The 14,883-nt window shown below is 62.4% G+C and overlaps 1 protein-coding gene across 2 annotated transcripts in view; it reads right to left on the bottom strand.

The window, feature by feature from the left end:
• Nucleotides 1-1,474: 1,474 nt before the first annotated feature.
• Nucleotides 1,475-14,883, bottom strand: part of NF2 (NF2, moesin-ezrin-radixin like (MERLIN) tumor suppressor) — a 68,766-nt gene continuing 55,357 nt past the window's right edge. For both annotated transcript variants that reach the window (XM_070400221.1, XM_070400220.1), the window contains one exon: nt 1,475-3,887. Coding sequence is in view for 1 of the 2 variants with exons in the window: in XM_070400220.1 (XP_070256321.1) it covers nt 3,837-3,887 (51 nt within the window). In the remaining variant the exon portion in view is untranslated. The remainder of the gene's footprint in view (nt 3,888-14,883) is intronic.

Here is a 14,883-nt window from a genome sequence, read left to right as displayed (position 1 = left end):
TTCATCCCCACAGCACCCTAGAGCACCCCTCTTATTTTCATTTATTTATTTTTAATTGATTTCAGAGAGGAAGGGAGAGAGAGAAACATCAATGATGAGAGAGAATCATGGATCGGCTGCCTCCTGCACGCCCCACACTGGGGATCGAGCCCGCAACCCAGGCATGTGCAGAATTGAACCCGGGACCCTTGAGTCCCCAGGCTGACGCTCTATTCACTGAGCCAAACCGGCCAGGGCTGATACCCCTGTTAGATAAAGACACTGTTGTGCCCAAAGCTTAGGTGACTTGCCTGGGATCACCAGCTGGCAAGTGGCTGAGCCGGGCCTGGAACCCAGGTCTCTCCAAGTTCCCCGCCAGGGAGGCCCTGAGCCCCTCAGCCGTGTCGTTTCTTCAGCCCTCCCCGTGCCTGGGTGCCAAGAACAGATTTCGTGTGTCTTCGCTGCTTTGATTACTTGTAAGTAATGGTAATGCTGCCACCTCTCCTCACCCCGTCATAGGAAGCTGAGTGTTTTCTGCATCTGCTCTTCGTGCTGCCCTGACACTGTCCCAGAGGTGCCCGGAGGCATCACTGTCAACCCTCTTGACAGAGAGGGAGCGCCCAGAGGCTGAGGGAAGCCCAGCGCCTGGCCCTGCAGGGAAGGGGTGGCACAGAGCAAGCATGCGGCTCAGCAGACTGGCCAGCCGGGCTCCGGCGGCTCCGGCTGCGGAATCAAGGAGATGTCTTGATTTCCTGGGCTCCGAGGCAGCCTGCCAGGAGCTATTCTGGGGCGAGCATCCCAGTGAGAAATGGGCATCGAGTGGAAACCGGGGGAGGACGAGGTGGGGTTCCTCTGAGTCAGCCCTCGTGTGCGGGTCCTCGTGTGCTGATGACCGTGCTGCTGACGCCCGGCCCAGCTGCCTCCCTAGAAGCGAGCTCCGGACTCCTGCCCCCGCCCCTCCCCCAGCTGGGACTGAGGCCGCAGCTCCTGCCATAATGCAGCAAGGACAGGCTGCCAGGGAGCCCTGGGAGGTGCGGGAAGGGACGGAGCCGGGGTGGCTTCCCTCGCCGCCTGGGCTGAGAGGGAGGCAGAGAATGTGCGGGTGGCTCTGCTGTCGCCTCCTCAGACTTGCAAGAAATTGGATTGGACACGTCGCAGCAATCTCCTCACCAACCCCTTTCCCCCCAGAGTCCCGCTGCCAGCTCATCGCTACCCTGGGTGGCTCCCTACTCGACCCTCCCAGGCGAAGGCTCCTGGGGCGGGCAGCCCTGGGAACAGCGGCCAGGCACTCAGCTCTCGGCGGGCTGGCGGGTGGGCGGGAGAGGACCACAGGCAGAGGATGGAGGGCTGGGAGGGGGCTCAGAGCAGCTGCTCAGGGATCCCTGGGACCAGGCCGCAAGCACCACAGTGAGGCACTGAGGGCGGTCGGCACCCAGTGGTCTTGCCACCTCCATGGGCCTGAGCAGCAAGCAGACGGAGGACGCCCGAGACAAACTTGTGTCAGCTTAGAATTTTTATTAAAACAATCATTTAAATTACAACCATCTTCCAAAACAGGAAATAGTCTTCCGGGGCCTGGCCCTGACAGGAGGCGAAACTCAGGCCCCACAGGCAGACGTGGGGCTTGACGTCTTTGGAAGGGGACGGGGCTCCCCTGAAAGCCCTGGCCCCAGGCCGGCCTCCCCCCAGGGCCGCCCCCTCCCCCCCAGGGCCCTGAGGCTCCAGTCTGTCAGCCTCTGGACTTGTCGTTTTGATTTGGGAGAGAGAGAGAGAGAGAGAGAGAGAAAGAGAGAGAGAGAAACCTGCACCCAAGATTGCAAAACACAGCCACTTAAGGCGTGTTATGTAACGCCGCGGGTGCTGTCTAGCGGGGCCTGGCGGGGACGAGAATAACGGAGTCCACGCCACAGGTCGGAGCATGGCTGTGGCGGAGGCGAGGCCTCCGGACGGACCGGGTGGGCTGCGCGGCACAGCTGGGCAGCGACTGCCCGGACGGCGCGTCTGCCCCGGCACCCTCAGCGGTGCTCGCGATGCCCTCATCAGCCCAGGGCCCCGCTCTCCAGGGGAGCCGGGCTTCCTTCCCCGGGTGAGCGCCCAGCCCTCACCACGGTCACTGAGAAAGTACACAGGCCCACGATTCTGAAAACCGTGCTCCGCTCCCGACGGGGGCTCCAGACCTTTCCGAGGGCCGCCATCCCCTCCGCGGAGGTGCCCACCAGCTCACCCTGAGGACAGCCCAGGCGCTCCTGGCTGAGCCTGCTCCCCGGGCCCCAGGGGGCTCCTGCCACGGCTCAGACACTGGCCCGGCTCCCTGGTGGACTTCACACAGACCCTCGGCAGTTAAATAACAAGAATAATAAAAGCCTGACGATGTCTTTATGAGCCACCGGCCTGCTCTGTGCCCCCGGCCACCGTGAAAGGTTGAGCTGACAGGCGAGGAGGGAAAAAGGGACTCCTGGAAACGCAGGGACGGGGGCTGAGCCTGAGGAGGCAGAGCTGCACGCAAGAGCCAGACCTTCCATTACGGACGCGGGAGGACGCAGCCAGCCCGGGACGCTGTGGGGTCAGCCTGGCTGTAGGGAACAGGCTCCGTGAGCTGCTCGGCTTCTCAGACGGCGCAGGCGTGTCGGAGACCACCGTGCTCTCGGATGTCGCTAGGCCTCTTGCACCCTCTAACAGATGCCTGTGCGCTGGTTCAGGCTGGCCACCTGCTCCCCAACAGCCCCCCTGGGAGGGTCCGCCCGGCCCGTGGGTCGCAGCAGCAGCACCAAGTGATGGAGAAAAGAAAGGGCACGAACGTGGCCCCAAACCAGGGAGCCAGGGTGGGCCCCGGGGTGGTCTATGCCCCGCTGCCAGCAGGGGTGGGCGGTCGGGCGCCGGCTCGCTCCGGCGGGGGCACAAAGGGACCCCATGTGGCCCATAAGGGAATAGGAAATAAAGGGCCCAGGTACGACGATGGGTTGGGAGGCGCTTGCTGGCAGGCTGGGGCCAGTGGAGTCCGGAGTCTGGGCCACTGAGCAGTGTCTGTGGGGCCTGAGAGCCTTCTGGGGACCCCCAGTCACGGCGGGGCTACCGGGTGCCGACCAGACCATGGCCAGGGAGCCCCGGCCCAGCCAGCAGGAGGGGCTGAGGCCGAAGGGGGCGCAAAGGACCCGTGGCTCCCGCCTGCCCCTCAGACCCTTGTCTGGGGAGGCAGGAGGAGGCAGCGAGTGTAGTGTGTGGGGCAGGTTCCCACACCGTATTCCGGCCTCCCAGCCCCACTGCTGGCAGCCGCCCAACGTCACAGCGTCTGCCGAGTCTTCCCCAGTCACGGCGGCCGTGCCCGCTGCCCACCCCCTGGGCTGTGGGCAAGCTCACAGCAGGCCACCTGGGCTCGGGTGGGCCACGCTTCTTCCCTTGCCAGCTCCTCCCCAGGGGAGGAAAGGAGTGTTCTGGAAACCAGGGTGTTGTGGAGGGAGCGGGGGCACCAGCCTCCTGGCCTCCAGGGGCCTGTGCACTTCCCAGCCAGGGCCGGGGGTCAGCACTGGACAGTGAGCCGCCCCCCAGGGTGCCTCTGATGCAGGAAGTCTGGGGTCACACACACGTAGACGAAGAAAGACAAATACTTCCGAAGACATTTAAAGACTTGGGTCAGGAGGACCAGAGCCCCGTGGGAGAAACCTCCGCAGGCTCACAGTTCGAGCCCATTGCACACGAGAGGGTGGGCGCTCCCCTCGGCCGGGGAGAGTTCTGTGCTCCCCCGGGGGTCCCGGCCCGCCACCTGCACCGGCTCCCACGATGGTGGACCATCGGCTGGAGTAGCAGCAGCAGCAGCAGCGGCGGCAGCAGCGGTAGATCCTGGGGCGGCGGGTCCCCGGCTAGAGCTCTTCGAAGAAGGCCACTCGGGACTTGGCGCTCTGCAAGGTGAGCTGCAAGGAAGCAGAGAAGACGCTGAGAGGGGGACGCGGCCCTGGCGCCTCTCGGGGAGCCAGCTGCCTGGTGGGCGGACCTCAGAGGCGGCTCGGAGGGCAGGGGAAGGGCCGGTGGTTCAAACAGACGTTCAAGGAGCGGGTGGTCGGTCCCAGACACGGCTTCAGATCTGCCCCCAGAACTCCAATGGGGAGGTGACCCAGGAGGACATGCCGGCGGGGGTGGGGTGGGGTGGGGGGGATGGCGTTGGTGGGAGGGGCGGAAGCATGCCGGCGGGAACACGTCCAGAGGGCAGGAGGCCCCCCGGACGGACGTCTGAACAGATTGGCGCATTCCCATCTACGTGTCTCTCCGGCCCCCGTGGGGCGTCGTCTGCCGTGGTGCCAGCCTGGGACGCTCGCCTCCCCAGGGCTCAGGGCTCAGTCCTCACACCCCGGGGACCCGCTGGGGCGAAGGGACGACCTCAGGCCAGAGGCCTGCTCAGAGGAGCAAGAGCTTGTCCCTCCTGCTCCGGCTCCCAGAGCCCCCAGAGCAGGCTCGCCCAGGCCTGGCAGCCAGGGGTGTCTGTGCGCAGCCGGGAGGTGGGCTCTCCGGGCGGGCCGGAGGACGAGGCACTGGAGCTGGCGACGCCTGGCACTGCTGAACCCCAACTTCCCGACTCTGTGGCTGGGACAGGCCACGTCCCAGGATCTCCCCCAAACAGGAGCAGCATGCCCGTGCCCTGCTAAGACCATGCGCTCCACACCCAGCCCCCGGCCTCCCCGGAGGAGTGCGTGCCGCCCATCTCTACCTGCCCCCAAACCACTCCGTCAGCGCTTGGCTCCCAGTAGGCGCTCCCGCCACGGGAGTGAACCAGACGCAGGCTACCAGGGTAAGGAAAGGCGAGATGCGTGGGGACAGGGGAGCGGTCCCCGTGGGGCTGTGTGGCCCCGTGGAGGCCCTGGCCCTCTCTGAGCCTCTTTCCTCTGGAGCTACCCCTTGGGGGCAGGTTAGATCGTCTGGCCCATTCCCTCGACCTCTGGGGGTCTCTGAATCCAAAAAGTCCTCAGTACCACCCGTGGCTCTTCAAAGGCGCGGGAGGAAGACGCCCAATCAATCACTTCACCATCAAAGACAGCACATCCGTGTGCTCAACATGAGACAGCTGGAGAGCCGGCTCCCTCAATCCTGCCAAGTCGTCTGGCCTTGTCGTTCCCGACTAACAAGCCGAACGGGCGGCATCGGAGCCAGCTGAGCCCTTCCTTTCAGCGGAACCAGTTCCCGAGGCGCCTGGGAGAGCCCCGCTCCCACGGGCACGGGGAGAGCGCTCGCTCCCTCGCTGAAGCAGAACTCCTGCCGGCAGGGAGCCGTGCTGGACGGGCTTCTCCCTGAATGTGACCCGGAGGGGCCAGCAGCGACGTTCCCCGGGGTGAAGGGAATCAGGATGGGAACCAGGAAGGAGGAGGAAGGAGAACCAGAGGACCAGGGGGACAGAGATCCTCCTGGGAGAGAGTTTAAGTCAAAAGCTGTAGAACCAGCCCGGCCAGCTGGCTCGGTGGTGAAGCGTCAACCTGTGAAACCAGGAGGTCAGGGTTCGATTCCTGGTCCAGTCGGTCGGGCACATGCTGGGGTTGCGGGCTCAATCCCCAGTGTGGAGTGTGGGGTGTGCAGGAGGCAGCCGATCAATGATGCTCTCTCGTCATTGATGTTTCTCTCTCTCCCACTCTCCCTTCCTCTCTGAAATCAATAAAAATATAATAAATAAATAAAAAGTAAAGGGAATTCCAGATAAAAAAAAAAAGGTGTAAAATCCAAAGTCTCCGCTAAGGTTTCCCCACTCGCCTGGCGAAGGCCTCAGGGGACAGGGGGCCTGCAGGGGTCAGGGCCCTACCCCCAGCCCTTCCCACAACCACATCCAGGCTGCCTGCCTGAGCCAGAGCCATCCGGGCCGGGGGCCAGCTGGGCAGGCTACTTGCTTTGGCCTCAGCTCCCAAGTGGTAGCAGCCCCTCACCGGGTGGCGTGTGGAGTAGCTGGGAAACGTGTGGAGTAGCTGGGAATTGCTGGGAGGCGCTCAGCACCGTGCCTGGCGCGCAGCAGAGCTCAACTGCTGTTATTACTAACAGTAGCGTCACGGTCCGCCCCCAACCCCCGCCTCGCTTCCCCCAGCTCTGGCTCCTCTCCTTCCAGCGGGCAGCAGGGCAGAGTGCGGGGTAGAAGAAGGTGCCGGGGAAGGCAGGGCTGCGCTGGCCCTTGTGGCCTCTGGGGCAGGGCAAGTGGGTGCCCCCCCCAGAGGCCTGGCCACTCCCCGAGGCAGGGAGCCCAGGCGATGGGGGCCTCGGCAGGCCTCCTGCCCATGTGTATAACGTTGGCTCCAAGAATTCCTGGATCCTCTACCCAAGCTGTGTGCTGGCCGTCCCCACGAGGTGCCAGGGGAGGGATCTGGCAGCTCTGGCGGCGCCAGATGCCAGTTACTTGAGCATGTGTTCGCTGGGATGCGAAGCCCTCCGTGGGTGGGCAGACGCCAGTCCCCACCCCACACTGCATGGCAGCGGCTCAGCCTCCCCTCTTCTCTTGCAGGACCGGAAGCTGTACCCGAGCCCGGCTGGCGTAGCTCAGTGGTTGAGTGTCGACCTGTGAACCCGGAGGTCAGGGTTCGATTCCCGGTCGGGGCACAGGCCCGGGTTGCGGGCTCGATCCCCAGGGTGGGGCGTGCGGGAGGCAGCTGGTCAATGATTCTCTCTCATCACTGATGTTTCTATCTCTCTCTCCCTTCCCTTCTCTGAAATCGATTAAAAAAAAAAAAAAGTGCCCCAGCCCAAGGAAGGCAGGGAGCGAAGCCAAGTCCTCTGGCCACGCAGACGCAGGAACGCGCAGACACCGGGCCTCGGAGAGGAGCGTGCGCAGCCTCCCATCGGGCAGAGCCACCCGCACGGGCACCGGCGTGGCTGCTGTCGCCGGGGGGCCTGGGAGCCGCCTGCCTCTGCCCACGGCAGCCCTGGCTGCCGGCCACGGCCCCGTCTCTCGCCCTGACAATTCCACCAGGACTCCTGTTGTGGGAGGAAATCACTGCACGAGCCGCCTGCTGCCGCTGGAACCGTTCCCGTCGCCACCTCGGCCTGTGTCTGCTTCCCCCTCGGCGGCGGCAGCATCCTTTATCTTGGAGGTGAACATGCCCTCCTCCTGGGCCAGCGGCCTCCCCGCGTCTCCCACGGGGGAGCAGGGGAGGGAGGGAGGCAGGCGGTGGAGGAGGGTCAGCGGGGAGGTGCCTGGGGCGGCTCTTCTCCAGGTGGGCAGGCCCCAGGGCAGCGGGGTTTGCTGAGGGACACCCTGCGAGCAGAGCGGACAGTGTCTGCCAGCTCCACTGCACGGGGGGTCCGCTCAGTCTCCCGCCTCCCCTGGGCACGCTCTCCTCGCCCGTGGGATCCTTCACCACCTGCTCTTTCTAGAAAGCTCGCTGACCGTCACATGGACCGGGCAGCTACGGGCAGGAGGGGTTCGTGAAAGAGAAGGGAGGGGATGGGAGGGGACGGCACACAGCCAGCTCTCTGCGGCCTTCTTTACACTCACCGGACCGGCTGACAGCGTTCCGCTCTGCCCGCCAGCCCTCGCCACCCCTCCCCCCTCACACGAGCCCACATTGTGTTGGGTCTATCCAATAAAGAAAAAAAAAATAAATATATATACACACACACATATATTTGTATATATATGTATACAGTGTGTGTGTATGTATAAATATATATATGTATTGATTTCAGAGAGGAATAGATAGAAACATCAACGATGAGAGAGAATCATTGATTGGTTGCCTCCTGCACGCCCCACACTGGGGTTGGAGCCCATAACCCGGGCGGCATGACCGGGAATCGAACCGTGACCTCCCGGTTCAGAGGTCGATGCTCAACCACTGAGCCACGCCGAGGACAAGTGAGTGACCCCCTCTGCCACCCACTGCCCACAACTCTGAACCCAGGCAGGGCCGACCACGCAAGTCCCTGTCACGCCCAGCTCCGCCGGGAAGTGAGAAACCTCAGGGGCCGCGTGAAGCCGCTTGCCAGTTCCCTACCCCGATCGAAGGAACACGCAGTCTCCTCGCAGACACTGGGCTGTCCAGCCTCACATCTGATTGAATAAGCCGTGTGGGAAATACAGGAGGAATTCAGTTCTCTCTTGACTGAGCCGGCTGCTCAAGTCTGTCACTAATCCAATTCCGTTCCGAGGAGAGAAACTTCTCTCTGTCTCCGCTGCAGAGTGGGGCGGCCTGGCGGTACCTTCCGGGGCTGGGACCCACCTGCCGGGCGGGGCCCTTTCTTCCTGTCCGGACCGACAGCCACGGCTCCTCCCGCTCATCTCTCCACCAATGGCCAGTGGTCGGTGGCGGCCCCCCCTCGGCTGTGAAAGGGCAGGAGAGGGAGCCGCTGGGCCTCCTCAGACTCACCCACACGGGCACACCCACTGAATCTAAGCCCGTTCACCTTCGGGGGACACATCCGTCTCCTTAAAAAGGAGGACACTGGGCCCTGGCCGGTGCGGCTCAGAGGGTGGAGCGTTGGGCCTGCGGGTGGAAGGGTCCCGGGTTCGATTCTGATCGAGGGCACGTACCTGGGTTGCAGGTTCCTCCCGGCCCCAGTCAGGGTGCGTGCAGGAGGCGACCAATCAATGTGTCTCTCTCACATCGATGTTTCTCTCTGTCTCTCCCTTCCACTCTCTCTAAAAATCAATGGAAAAATATCCTCGGGTGAGGATTAACCAAAAAGAAGAAGAAGAAGGAGGAGGAGGAGGAGGAGGATGATGGCTCCTCTGAACCCTAGGAAGGACCTGGTACCCAGCAGGTGCTCCCTGACACAGGCACGCAGGAAATGCACAGATTCACTGGCTCCTGCTCCCAGGGGATTTCAGGCAGCCCCCCCAAGACACAAGGGCCCCCCCGCACCGCACCGGCCACTCCTGAGAAATGGCCCCCAGGTCTGGAGACAGAAGCCTGGAGGGCACCTGTGACCAGCTGCAGGCCCACCGGTCCCTCCCAGCTCCCCCTCTGCCCCCAGCTGCAACGGCTCCTCCAGCATCAGCCCCTAGAGTACCCCCTGCTGGGAGGACACGGCATGGGGGCAGGGGGCACTGCCAAGGCTTCACCCCACCTCTCCTCTCCTCTCCAAGCCCTTTAGGGGGAACTGGCTCCCAGAGTGCCGGGAGGAGCTAAATGTATTCGGGCACGGAGCCTGCAGCAGCAAGGCTGCTTGATTAGGAATGAATTACACTTTCATCAGCACACGCACAGGCCGCACTGTGGTAAAGTGGTTCTTCAGGCAAAAGGGGTGGGGGTGGCGTGGGGGGGGGGGCAGGACACAGAGCCGTTTGGGCTATCAGTGCCGAGATAGAGAGAGAGAGAGAGAGAGAGAGAGAGAGAGAGAGGAAGCTCTACCATTAAGCCGGGAGAACAAAACGAACTCATCAGGATTCCTCCGAGTAGTCTCTCTGGGGGCCTCGCCTCAATCCCCTCATCCCCCGGGGAAGGGAGAAGAAGTGGGGAGGGGCCTGTCTAATTCATTTGAAACAATAAGACCCATGAGGCTGAACCTATTTTAGACACTAACCGAATCACTCCAGGCGCTGGGACTCTGCGTGTCCCATAAAAAGGCTGTGAAACGGAAATGCGAGCCCTAAAAATCCTGTTATACTTCCTCCCTCCGCCGCTCACTACATGTGTCTCGGGCATGAAGGAGGGGGCGGGGCGGGGATACGAAAGGAAGCAGCACAGATCCACACAGATCCTCGGGGTGAGAGCTGGCCCTGGAGTGGAAAGGAGGCAGGCGGATCCAGCAGCAAACTCCCAGCATCACCTTTGATCTGGGGCGTAAACACCGCCCCCCCCATTCCAAACCGGAGCCCAGCGGAGCCCAGCCGAGCGGAGGGGGCAGCACCAGTGAAGGCGGGTAGCTGCGGCTGCAAACGGGCCAGATCTAGCTGCTCTGCCGGCTCGCTAGTGACAGCTTGCACCCAAATGCCATCTGGGGATGTGCGCGGGGAGAGCGCTACTCACACGCTTAGCCCTAAACAGAGGTGGCAGGACAGGCCAAGGCCTTTCCAATGAACACATCCAATTGGTATCAGCTCCTTTATCTGAGAGAGAGAGAGAGAGAGAGAGAGAGAGAGAGAGGAGGCTGCCAGGGGGCAGCCAGAGGGCCCCTTTTGTGGATGAATCCTGTAGGGACCGGAAAAGGCCTGGAAACGGTGCCTGCCCTGGGATGCGGGCAGGACCCTTTGCTGCTTCTCCATCCTCCCACCTGGGAAACGGACTCTCGGGCCTGATTCACCTCCCTGGGTCGGGGGGTGGGGGGTGGCTGCCAGCTGCCAGCAGGCTGAGCGAGGACCCTGGGAGAAAGGTGCCGACGTGCTGCTGTCTTTCCCAAGTTGCCAATATCGGAAGGAAAGGGCAATCAGGGCGAGGATCGGAGCCGCAGGATGAGTTTGCATCCCGTCTCCTCCCGCCCCCTGTTGCAGTAACAAATCAGGAGGAAAGCCCGCACCGAGACGCATCTCCGGTGCCGAGGGAACCCAACGGGGTGTTTTACTGCATCGAATGAGGCCCGATGATGTCCGCGCGCACTAAACGGCGGTAACAGCTCCCGGGAGGGCGAGGCGGGCTTTCCGGGCTCCTCGAGGCCCCCCCAAAAGCTAAAGTCTCCCGACCCAAAACGGGCTGAGCCATGGTCTTTCGGGAAAGCGGCTGGGAGAACCTTCTCTCTAGAGCGCTGCCGGGAACAAGCGAGAAAACCGCAAGCCCTCAGCAGCGAAGAGGCGCCCGGGCTGTGTGACTGAGGCCGGAGTGGCCTCCGGGGGTGAGACCAGCCCAGGTCTCCAGCGCCTCCCGCAGAGCGGAGTCCAGGCCGCACTCCGGCCACATGTTCTCGGTCCACACCGGTGCCTCGTGCTCCTTGCTCCCCACCCCACTCCATTCCCCTTTCCTTTTCTTTTCTTAATTTGGGGACCGTGAAACAAGAAAAGGGCCGGGGAAACGAGCCCGGGGCCGGGCTGCTCTGGCTCACTATGAAGTCAGAGAAAGAGGGGGCCTGGGGGACAGGGTCAGGGCGTTTGTCTGGGACGAACTGCCCCCACTGCTGCCCTGGTTGCAAGCCTGGTGGGGTCCCCTAGAGTTTAGGGGATGCGCGCCTGTGGGGGACGGGAAGGCGGGGAGGCAGGGGCCTGCTCCTGGGAAGGAGATCCAGCCCCCTTCCCCTCTCTTCTCCCCTCCCCCTCTGCGGCGCTCCACCAACAAAGGGAAGGCTCTGGAGACGGGCAGCCAGTGCACGGCCTTTCATGTCAGGGCAGAGGATGCGCCAGGAGACAATGCCAGGTTCCCAAGCTGGGAGAGCCCCTGGCTCCCAGCACTGGGGTCAGGGGACGCTGGCACATTAGCCGGGCGCGCCCGCCGCCGCAGGAGCTGCGGGGCAGTCTCTCCGAGCGGCGAGGTGGCCCAGAGGTCACCGGGGAGCGCTGGCCGGCCCAGAGGTCACCGGGGAGCGCTGGCCGCTAGCTTTAATTGCGGGAGTTGCCTTTCATACGCGCCGGCCCTCGCCCTGTGATTTATCACTTCCCCGGGTGTGTGAAGTGTTCTCCGCTCCGCCAGCTCTGCATCTCCGAGGGAAGTCCGTGCAAATTGAAGAGGACGTTGGAGACTTTTATGTCTTCCTGACCCAGGGGAGGCCAGAGCTTCGGAGAAATGTCAAGGCTCCTCACTGCCGTTTCTCCGCCCGCGGGAACCACAGCTGGACCTTGGTGGCGCAAGCCACTGACTGATAAGACGGGCTTTCTCAGCGCTGTGCCCGTCCCCGTCCCCACCCCCCGTGATTTCTCATCTGTCGGTTTCCTTTGAAATCCTGTGTCCCTCGGAGGCCACGGGCACCACAGCGATGATGAACCTGCGGGCGTGCGGGCCAGCTCCGGACTGGGGCGCGAGACGGGTCCCCTGCGAGGGGACGGAGGCAGGACCCTGACGTGTGCGCGCTCCGGGGCTGCATCTTCACCTCCACGGTGTGCTGCGCGGCTGGCACGCTGGCCACCGCCCCCCTCCTCAGCACGGGGCTCTGAAGGCAAGAAGCTCAAGCCTCCGACACCCGTGTCCCCCTCACCCCAGCCTCACTGCGGACCTCACCGCCTCACCCCGAAGACTCAGATGCCAGGCATTCGTGTCGCTACCAACCGCCCCCCAACAACGCGTCGAGGTTCCCAGCCCAAGGGCGGCTTAGGCTTGATCCCCGGGGCCACTGCTTCCGGTGCAAATGCCAAACCAGCTGCACTGAGTATCAACTGGGGACCAGATGGAAATGCGTTTGGGACTTAGCGGGAGGGGGAAATACACCCTTGCCAACCCAACACGGAGAGCGGCCGGGGAAGCGAATTCTGGCTTTTAAGGGGTTTTGACCCCAAACACATGGAAATGAATAGGACTGGTGGGCGTGAGAGGCGCAGTCGTGTATGCAAAGGCGGCGTGGCCCTCCCCACAGGCTCGCGAGCAGGTCTGCTTCTTTACATATTGTGAAGCCCGCGCTGAGCTCTCACGGTGAACGGAGTGCTTCCTGTGCGTGACCTCATATAACCCAGCCACTTGATTTACTCTTTTTTTTTCTTCTTAATTTTAAATCCCCCCTTTTTTTTTTTAAGAGAGGAAGGAGAGGGAGAGAGATAGAAACATCAATGATGAGAATTATTGATTGGCTGCCTCCTGCATGCTCCCCCCCACCCCCAGCCCCCCACTGGGGACCAAGCCCACAACAGCATGTGTGCTGACTGGGAAATCAAACCGTGATCTCCTGGTGCAGAGGTCAATGGCTCAACCACTGAGCCACACCGGCCGGGCCGTTTTATTTACTCTTTGTAGGCGAGGACACTGAGCCTTAAGGGAAAGTCGGAATTACAGAGACAGTAAGAGCCAGAGCAGTGGTCGCCTCGGTAAACCACACCTGACTGCCCCTCAGCATTCCCAAGGGAACGGGGTCACCCGGGTTTCCCCTGGGATTCGCTCGTGTTACCCAGCCCCCGAGGGTGCCCCTGAGTCAGGACCCACACCCAGAGCAACCCTGAGAGCGAAGAGGAGGAACACGCCTGGGTCACGGCCGGCAGCGCCATTCCCTCCTGGTAGAAATCGATGATCAAAAAACATTAAAAATGCAACGAAGACCAACGCAGGCTGGTGGGAAACGAGACGGATGACATTTCAGGGCAGTGGAGACTCTCCGGTCCCTCCACCGGCCTCTGCTGCTCTCATCCCAGACTTCGTGGAGGGAGCTGTGCCCTGCACGTTCCAGGCACCTCCACGCCCAAAAGCCTGCGTGCGGCGTTCCTCTCTCGGGCCGCAGCGGGCACCCCCACCCGGAGCCACCCCCCCACGGACAGCTGCCTGGCCGTCAGTCCTGGCCCCGGGGACCGCCGGAGTCTAAAACACGGAAAGTACATCCGATGTCACAGGCAGCAAAACCACTACCACTACCAAATCCGGTGAGGCTGGGATAACTCACTCCATTTGTATTAAAAGCCAAGCCCATGCGCGCATGAACCCCGGACTCATCAGGATTCTTGATGGACTGGCAGCCCGCTTTGAAAACAAGTTCACATTAAGACATTTAAAAAAAAAAAAAAAGAAGGCTTCTGTATGCCCTAGCAGCAGTACAAATCTGACTACAAATCAAACCTCATTTGTCTACACAATAATAGCTCGGCGAGAACTGACGGTCAAAGGCAGGCCCCTTGAAGACGTTCAACGCGCCGGATCGTTACGGGGAGAGGAGAGAGGAAATTGTATCAGGGTGGAACAGTGCGGGCCGATGTCGGGGAATTCTGACAGCGCCGGCTGACACGAAAAGGGATTTTTCTGCTTTGCCCCTGCGCTAGCCACGGTCCAGGAAACCAACGGGGACCCTTCTGGGGTCCTCTGGGTGCCAGGGGGTCACTTGAGCCGAGGACCCACCTGGCCTGCCCGTTCCGGTGCTGGCCACCCCTGCTCAGAGCGTGCACTGCCTGGCGCTGGGGCGTCCCAATGCCCACGTTGAGGTGTGAGAGCTGGAGAAAAGAGGAGGCCGCTCAATAAAAGCGTCACATACGCACCAGGGTTGATGCCATGGGTTCTTGGAACCACTGACAGCTCACATCCATCTTATAATGAGATCCATCTGGGACTTGAATAGCTAACCTCTCTTGCTTGGATAACAACCACAAATAAGGTCTATTTATGCCAGATCTCATTTTTTGGTAGAAAGCTTCCAGGGAGCTAGCTTATTTTCTTCTCGCGGCAGGAACCTCGGCGAGGATTCCAAAGGACACGGCCCACGTGACCGCCAGAGGTCGGTGCCCTCCCTGGGTACCTCAGGGGATTAGGTGAGGGGCGGCGGCGGCGGGAGGATGCTGTTGAATAAATTCTCTCCGCCGCCTCGGTGCGTCTGGCAGAATTCACACCGTTGCAGAAGGAAAGCGGCGACCGTTCGGTTAATTCCCTCGACAGGCACTGACCGCCCGGCCACGGGGTGCCCGCCACGGCACCGTCCCAGGGTGAGCTCCCTGCGATCGCACCCGCCCGCCCGCCTGCCCGGGGCTGCGGAGGGGCGGAAGCGGAGATGGCCTTTAGAGCGCTGACAGACAGACGGCCCACCGGGACGGACTACCCATCAGGCCCCCGTGCCAGGCGTTTGCTTTGCTGGACGAGAAAAACGAACGTGTCCGGAAAGGGGGAGGCTCGGAGGGAAAGGAGTGAGGGGGTGGGGGCAGCCCTCTCATCCCACGACCAGGTGAGACCACGGGTCTTCAGAGGCTGTCACCGCGTGTACCCCGTCCCCATGCCAGGGTTACCATCCGAGAAGTACGCCACCAAGACACCAGACTCAGACAGGCCTGACTGGACAAGAAGCGGGGACCTTCTCCAGACCGACAGTGACACAAGACGTAAAGGATGATCAGTCCTGCAGCCCCATCGACATGCTCTTCCGAACAGAGGCGGCCTCTGGGGCCCCCGGAGGCCGGGCTGG

The sequence above is a fragment of the Myotis yumanensis genome, unplaced genomic scaffold (assembly GCF_028538775.1).
Source record: "Myotis yumanensis isolate MYYU_CA2020_CCGP unplaced genomic scaffold, mMyoYum1.0.hap1 SCAF_19, whole genome shotgun sequence".
Classification (NCBI taxonomy): Eukaryota; Metazoa; Chordata; class Mammalia; order Chiroptera; family Vespertilionidae; genus Myotis; species Myotis yumanensis.
This window is presented reverse-complemented; position numbering and strand designations above follow the sequence as displayed.